Source organism: Drosophila obscura, unplaced genomic scaffold, assembly GCF_018151105.1.
Source record: "Drosophila obscura isolate BZ-5 IFL unplaced genomic scaffold, ASM1815110v1 contig_192, whole genome shotgun sequence".
Classification (NCBI taxonomy): domain Eukaryota; kingdom Metazoa; phylum Arthropoda; class Insecta; order Diptera; family Drosophilidae; genus Drosophila; species Drosophila obscura.
In genome coordinates this window covers 2,803,799-2,812,212 of record NW_024542781.1, presented here as the reverse complement: position 1 = coordinate 2,812,212, position 8,414 = coordinate 2,803,799, and the positions used below count along the sequence as shown (strand labels likewise).

At 45.5% G+C, this 8,414-nt stretch overlaps 1 protein-coding gene across 1 annotated transcript; it reads right to left on the bottom strand.

Annotated features, from left to right (window-relative positions):
* Positions 1–310: 310 nt before the first annotated feature.
* LOC111065575 lies at positions 311–1,172 on the bottom strand. Its single transcript, XM_022353809.2, has one exon. It carries the CDS (start codon positions 978–980, stop codon positions 567–569), a length of 414 nt encoding a protein of 137 aa, XP_022209501.2. The 5' UTR covers positions 981–1,172; the 3' UTR covers positions 311–566.
* Positions 1,173–8,414: the final 7,242 nt, after the last annotated feature.

Genomic DNA, 8,414 nt, shown 5'->3' with positions numbered 1-8,414 from the left:
GAGATGGAGGAGCAGTCACTGGGTAGCAGATAGGCAGATTCAGATAGCTGCGAACATGGCAATGCTTTTGCCTTGATTGTGTGCTCGTTCAACCCGAGTCTGACTAGTGTCTGATGGGAGCTCATATATTTTATGGATTTCGTTCGTGTAAATGGTACCCGTAGGGTGTGGCTCATTCGAGCAGTTTCATGGAACATGTTGCTGGGCGTTCGGTCAATCACAATTGTGCGATCGCATTTAATATCTGTGTAAAGTTCTACCCGAAGAGGACACAACCCATCATCATACATGGCTGATGATATAATTTCTTAGAATGTCTGAAGCACTGTTTATTGGCAATAAATAAATGAGTTATGAGTTACTTAAATACTAACGATAGAGAAAAAAAAAAAATAGATATCACAGTTCTAACAGGAGCACGTGTTCCTTGTCCTTCCTAAAGTCTAGCATCTAGCTGGAGAGGTCCGGTTTCCGGCTCCCGCTTTCTTCCTTCAACTACGTCAGCCCAAATAGGTCCCTGAAGAAGCTTCATTCCTGCGCCGTAAAGTTCGGCTTTCCGTGATCCATTACAGAGGGTTTGAGAGTCGCTGTCCGTCCTCCAGTTGCGCCTCCCTGTAGAGCTCGTCGAAGAACCGACACTCCTGGTCCGTGAGGGTCAGCAACAGAGTGTCCGTCTGCAGTGTGTCAATGCTGGAAAGGGAATCAAAGTCTTCAATCAGGTCCATGTCAGCCCGGTCATCCGCGTCCAAAGGGTACTGCCCAACGTTGGGAGCATTATCGGAAGGCGGCTCCCCTCCTCCACCTGTGTGGGGTCGAAAGTCCTGCCGGCACAAGGGGCAGCGAGTGTCGAGTCCCACCTGCAGGTAGTGCTCAAAACATTCTGTGCAGAACGAGTGTCCGCAGGGTATCCGGTGGGGTAGTCGCTGTTCGTCTAAGCAAAATATGCACACATTATCTGCCATGGTCTCAGTTAAATGCATTGCCCGGAACTCGCGTATCAATTTCCTTTGGGATCTTTTTATTTTCGAATTTTGTTCGTCTGAAACTTACAAAATATAAGAAAATTGTGTGATACGGTCGAATAGTCAACTGAAACTGCTGATTTAAGTCATAGAAATCCAGAATGGAGTTTAATTTTGAATGAATATACCTGCCACGTAGGCTTAATTATATATAAATTTTAAAATCATTTCAATTTCTATAATGACAAGGGCTGTCAAGGACTACTTTTGTCAGGGTTGTCAACACACAACAACATTGCCAAGTAAAAAAAGTTCAGCTTTAAATTTTCCGGAATGACCCAAATATTTCCCTATTACTTATTTAGTTTGATAGCTGGACAGACAGTGGGATTTATTTGCTGTTTGCATTCTGCCGTGATTGCCACATGGAGGCGAAGTCAACCTCATCCCGCTGCACCTAGTTCTTGATGAAGTTCTCAGTCGACTCGTGGTGGCTTTAGCTCCGATCAGGCCTTGTTCCCAGGCAGCTCTTTTGCATAATTCCATTTAATCTTGGCCAAAGTTGAGGGCAATTTTCAATTTGCCTTGCCGGCGACGCTCCTGTGGCTGGGCTGTAGTTTTGGCTGTGGCTGTGGCTGTGTCTGTAGACGTTATTGTTAATATTGCCATTGTGGTTGCTGTTGCTGTTGCCATTCAAATTGCATTCAAATCAATTACATTCGAACTAAACATAATTCATGTGGTATGGGTTAATACAACAAATTACAACTGACATTTAAACAGAAACATGAAACGGACAATTTAACATGAGAGCGAGGAATAAGAAAACAAAATACGAGAAAAAAAAACGGAGACATAACCCAGAGAAATACGGCCACAAAGGCTGCCTGCCCTGGCATGGCCTGGCCTGGGCTGCTGGCTGGCCCGCTGGATGGCTGTCTTTCTGGCTTTCCGGCTGCCTCGCTGGCAGGCATCATACTCGTATGCGGCAAAGGCGAGAGTAGAGTCGAAAAAGGCCAAAAAGATACGAAAACAGAATTCAACTTCACAAAATCGCAGCCACTCGGCGGCTCAAGTCAACAGCGGCCGCAGCAATCAAGGCACAAGTGACCTTCAGTATACACAAAAATGAAAATGAAAAAAAGCGCAGCCCCACACACAGGCCCAGGCGAAACAACAATAAAATTCTTTTCTCACGATTGTTGACTTTAACACTTACAACGCGGCTGCAAACAAAAAACAAAAAATGGAGAACCACAAAATTACGAGTGGCATATTCACTGTCATTGCCTCAAAAAAGTTAAGCCCCTGCTCCGCATGCAACACAATGAAAATGAGCTACTGCTACTGCTGCTGTGATGGTGATGATGCTGCCACTGCTACTGTTGCAGCTCTGGAGACAAATTTCCAGCTGACGAAGAAGATACTAGTGCAGTGCGGTGTACTCGTACCAGCCGGAAGAAGAGACCAAGCCCTGCTCTACATGCATTTCATTTCAATGGAATCGCTATCGGAGCGGAGATAAACGTTCTGGCCTGGGTCTGGCTCTGGGCCTGCGTATGGGCCTGTGTCTGTCTTTTGTTTTTACTTAATTTTATGTGCTTTGCATATTTTTCACTGGTCTGGTTTTTGTCTCTGATGGCATTAAGCATTTCGCCTGCGTGCTGGACTCATTTATTTGTGGCTGCGTTTTTTTGTTTATCGATTGGATGCATTCTGGTTTTGCCTGATGCAATTAAGTGAAATTTATGGTACTGCAGGTTCGTCGCTTAAGTCTTTTGTTTGCGGGTCGCGCGCCAAGGCACGTAAATTGCCGAAAAGCGCAGAAATGTATTTCCTACTTAGCGTGGGCAGACAGTAAGCTGGCTCTCAGTACCTCAGTACCAGTACCCTGTGGTATCTCTGCCTTCTCTTCCCCTTTGACTTCTGTGGAGCTTCGGGGCTGACCATCCTGCTACCTAGCTCCTCAGCTCTCCAGCTCTCCAGCTCTGCAGCTCTCCAGCTCCTTCTCTTCGGATCCAGCAACGTCTCCCCATTTTAATCCGCCGCGTTGGTGGCGTGCATACATAATGCATAATTACCGGTTTCACTTTTCTCTCCCCGTCTGTCTGTCTGTCTGTGTCTCTCTCTCTCTCTGTCGGCTCTGCGATTATCTTGGCATGCCTTGGCATTTTTATTTTACTGTACAGATATTTTATTTACCAGGCATTGCGGTTTTATTGCCGACTCGTATGGTTTCTTAATTTTTAATTTTTATGATGTGTTAATGGATATTTTTGTGACATGACCTCCTGGCGTGCCGTTGCCGTTGTCGTTCGTCAAGCTCTCTGCCGGCCTGCCAGCCTGCCAGCCTGGCAGTCAGCCAATCGGTCCGATGTCTAGATATATTTAATTCAAAGCCCCAAAGGGGAAAAACAGGAGCAGGAGCAACAGCCACACCGATGGAAACGATGGGGGAAACGAACCCCAGCATTATGCAATCTTGAGCTGTAATTGAAGCTATTTAAAGCTGCTTACATGGCAAGGCCAAGGCTCAAGCCGAACCGGGCGAAGGGCGAACGGAACGAATCGAAGAAACACAGGTTCTGTCAATCAAAACGATTCCAACGAGCCCTAGGTGGCGTCCTGTTCTAGCTATGTGCCCCATCATCGCAGTTAAGTGAACTGAGCTCCACGCTACGAAATGTGACCCAGTTCGGCCATCAAGATGCGGATTTTTGCAAGGGATCGACTTGTCGCTCAAATTACACGCACACAGCCCTCGGCCCCAGAGCTGATTACAGGGCCCTGGGCGTGCAATTTGCATCAATAAAACTGTGAGGGACGGGTACGAGCATCCCTCCTGTGCGGCTGTAGCTGTTACTCCAGCTCCTGCTCCTTCTCCTTCTTAATGCTGCTGTAGGTCAGTTTGCATGGTTTCCTGCCGCAATCTGCATCAAAAGCGGTTCATCTTTCTGCGGTCCGGGCCAGAGCTGGAGCTGGAGCTGAGGCCTGGCGTTGATTTGTTGCCTGCTTCTGCATTCTGGGCCTTCAATCAAGTGACGATGGGCGCAAACGAGCCGCCACACCACCACACATCCCCAGGAGGCTGGAGACGGATTCCAGGGCTGCCCATCCTAACGCACGCCCCAAGCGACTTTCATCTGCGCCGCGCCTTATCCGGCAGCTCTCAGCCCCGATGGACTTCATATCGGATAAGAGCCGTCCGTTGATTTTGATGGGTGTCGAAGCCACTTGACCAGCCAATAATTACTTTCTCTGCTGCGAGTGGGTAACAGCAACGGCAACGGCAACGGCAACGACTTTTATTGATTTCTGCCGATTGCTGCCATAATTTTATTGTGCATCATTAAGATAAAGCCACGACGCACATTTCTTTACCCATTTGCAAATTGTTTACGGGCCTTTGGAAGAATCACACAAATTCCCATCCCCACCCATCTCAGCTCAGCTCAGTTCAGCTCATCCGATCTCATCTTATTCCGAATCTTAAATCATTTTCACAGGCATCTTGTAAGGTAAAACTTTCCAAAAAACCAAAGCACAAAATATTATTATGTGTAAATGTGAAAGGTTCGTAGCCCTCCCTCTTTGGGCACTCAAGAAGTGAACTCTCTGTGGTGTGGCAATCAAATTATCTTTTTTTTAGGCTCTCTAGATCAAATGATTAGCATATGGGAAACATTTCTCATATAAATAGATTCAGAATTCGCTAATGATTAGGTAAATATTAACAATACGTATGAAAACTTAACTTATAGTATACAACTGATCAAGTTTCTGTTCAAACTTAATAAGGAAACAGTCAGATTTAAAGGTTGTAATTTAAGAAACAGTCAAATTCCTCTTTATTCAAAATATGCTGATCCAACCATTAAGAATACGCGTGGAAAAACGAACTGTCTTTCATTAGATATTCCCACAAAAATAAAGATGCCAGATGCAATCAATAATAAAAATAGCTCTCATAGAAAAAAGTTTTTAACATAATATATAAAATTATTTATTATTTCTGTTTGGCATCTTGTAGCTCCAAAGTGCACATTTATGCTGTCAAAGACGAACATAAATACTTATGTATGTTACTTAATCACTTCAAAATACAACCCAAAAATACATTTATATGACTAAATATTGATATTTTTTAATATTACGCCAGGGTAGTTATTTGTACATTGAATAATGATACGATACGATGATAAAATTTAATTGACAGACAGAGTAGGTAATCTGTATATTCCATTAAAATGTATATTTTTTATCGATCAGAGGAATGGATCCTAATTAACCACATGTCGGCTGTAGTTCTGAACTGAACTAAGATGGGTTACATCTTCGGTCTCATCAAAATGCCATTACAGCTTAAGGTTGCACATTTTTGAGAGGCCCTTGCCCTTTTATACAGATACAACACCTTTATGTGTGTTTGTACCACTCTAAATGTCCAAGTATATATATCATTGAGCAATTTCTTTTGTGTCAGTTGAAGTTCGCTAAATTAACTTCACTTCACATCAAAAGACACCAAAATAATACGAATTCAGAAAATCGCACAGCCACAGGAAGGAGCAGAGCATGGGACAGGGGAAGGGAGCGGGAGCGGGGACTGCTGCTTCTCCACAGACTTCAAGTGTTACTTTCTGACAGTTCGGACGTCAACTTTAAAGTGAGATCTGTCATAAAAGAGCCTGCACCGCTTTTGATTTCGATATTCTTTTTTTTTTCGGCGTGTCTTCGAAGAAAGAAAACGAACTGAAAAAAAAAAACACAGATGGGGGAAAAAACATCGAGACTTGGCAGTGCCCAAAAATGTATGCAGATTTTTAATTAAAGCGCGTTATCAACAAAGCCAAGAAACGGAAAAAATGAGCTAAAAGGAAACCGGTCGAGCCGATAGCCAATTTGGTCGGGACTCCAGTTTCGATCTCGATTCAGGCCTGAGCGTTTTCTTGGAGTGGCACTTCCTTAATTGGAGCAAGCATAACAACAAGTGCAAGCGCTAATTTATTATTTTATTTAATAAATATAATTAATTAAGAAAAGGAGCAAAACAAAGCCAATGAACAGGCTTGCGGGCCGCATAAAAATTACTTAATAATTCCCATCAGAAATAATTAATTTCAATATTATTTAAGTAGGGAGAGTAGCTCGAGTCCGTGTCCCAGCCCGAGGCTGCAGCAGCATCATCAACTCGAGCATGTCAGCAGCAACGGCGTGTTAAGCATTATTTTGCCCCCAGTCGGCCAGCAGTTATTGTTGTTGCGACATTAAAAATGCTTATTACTTACAGCAGAACATGCAGCACGCCCAAAGGCTACTCACATATGTATATGCATATAAGTATATACATGCATACATATGTATATAATATAGTATGTCCTATGGTAGTACCCTCTGCCCTCTTTGAAGGTAACTTAAATCAATTGCGGCATATAGCGGCAAGACTATGGGACTGCAAAGAAGATCCCTGGCTCGTTCGTTATGCTTGAGTAATTTCATTTTTTGGCGGCTTTTGTCCTTAGTGGCAAATGACTTGGAGCCCCCAGCCACAGTCCCCAACGCTGCACAATGCTGCCCAATGCTGCCGGCTTCCTGGCCAGCGTTTTATGGCATTTTATGCTACTTATGGTGAGGCTGCTGTGCTGGGCCAAACGTACGAGTAAGTCCCTCCGTTGCCTGCCCAGAATGACCGTAATTAATCAATTTGGTAAAAATGGCAGCAAACACAACCCCAGAGGCGGAGGGGCAGCGGTACAGATTGGTCAACGGCAACGGCAACGTCCGTGTAATAACAATGAAAACAGCGTGTGTTGCTGACCGACTGGCCATACACTCGTACACTCGTACTTACAAGTATTCGTACAGCCATACTCGTACTCGCACAGGCACTCATGCATATCCGCACACCATAAATTATGTTCGCACAGGGTTAAGCGCATTATTTAAGCATTCATCACGCGCTCTCCACCAGTATCCACTCCACTACGCATTCCCAGTCACAGTTGCAGTTGCAGTTCCAGGTTTCAGACCCAGAGCCAGTCCCAGTGCCAGTCCCGAACCGATCCTCAGACTGATGGAGTTCCCTGGTTTGCGGTCCCTTGGCCACTGTTGCCGTGTAATAATTTTTGAAATTTATGTAAACAGTGTTGATTATGGATGAGTTATGTAGCATGTTCTACCTTTTGTTTTGTTCGCACTGCCCGGGCCGCAGTTAATTTTAAGCTTGTTTTGCAACCTCGTTTATCACCAGCTCCTCCAGCCCCGATCCCTTCGCGAAACCCACTTGAGTCATCGCCCAAATTTATGTCTTTATTAGGCCATGGTGTCAGTCGCCTTTTGGCTGTCAAATGCAGATTTTTTGTCTCCCTAATAAAATGTTGCCAACAACTGGGATATCAGGCGTGTCCAGCCCATGGGAAGCTGCCAATTCCACTCCAACTGTCACTGTAAGTGCTCCAGTTTCGGGGCTCATGGGGGGGCGTCTGCCTCTTTCTGTGTCAACTTCGAGGAGCATTCGACATACTTAGCCTGACAAAGCGACCACGTTTGTGGCCCATGATTTGTTCACGTGTCTGTGGCGCACATTAAAAATTACACGAAAAATTGTTTGGCCCAACTGGCAGATATATATTTTTTGGGGGGGCCAGCTATGACCTGCGGGTTGGGCTGGAGTGGATGGAGCCATTTGGGTGGCGCCTTTTGTCTTCGAAACGTGCCACAGCCTCAGTCGCAGCCGCAGCCGCAGTCACAGCTAGAGTCGAAGTCAGAGTCAGAGTGCCACATGCGGCGCTCGATGCCTGCAACGTTTCATGCGCGAATAATATTTTAATTCTTTCGATCAGCCGGGCACGTTTCGTCGAAGCCAATCACAAGAGCCAAACGGCATGGGGACATGGCTTCCACCGCCATAGAGAGACGCATGTCACTCCAACGGAGCAATGGGGGCCCGAGCCTGAGCCTGGGCCGGGGCAGGCTTGGAGTAGTGGGTGCTCAAGCAGGGGCTAATGGAGCTCTTAAGCATGTGTGCTGATAAAAGCGACAAAACATTTAACAAGTAATTAAACATAAAGCTCGCCCCACGTCCGCCGCTCAGCTGCTGGCATGTTCTAGTGCTGCCACCGCGATATAAGTGGGTTAAGGACGCAGCACAGCACTCAACACTGCAGCAGGCAGCACCCCACTCTGCACCACAGTGCACCACACCACACCACAACACTCCAACACTCCCCACCCATCCCCCACCGCAAGGCTTTTGGCAGCCAACATTCATTTCGATTTCGTTTAAGCCATTTTTCTTGAGCTTTTTGTTTTTTGTCTAATTTTTTTTTGGGTGAGTTGTAATAGAGTTGCTGAAATTTGGCATTGTATTTATGGCCAAGGCATGGGGCATACCATACATCTGACCCACACCCACATTTCATTAGATTCCCGCCCCGCCCAGCCCAGCCCGGC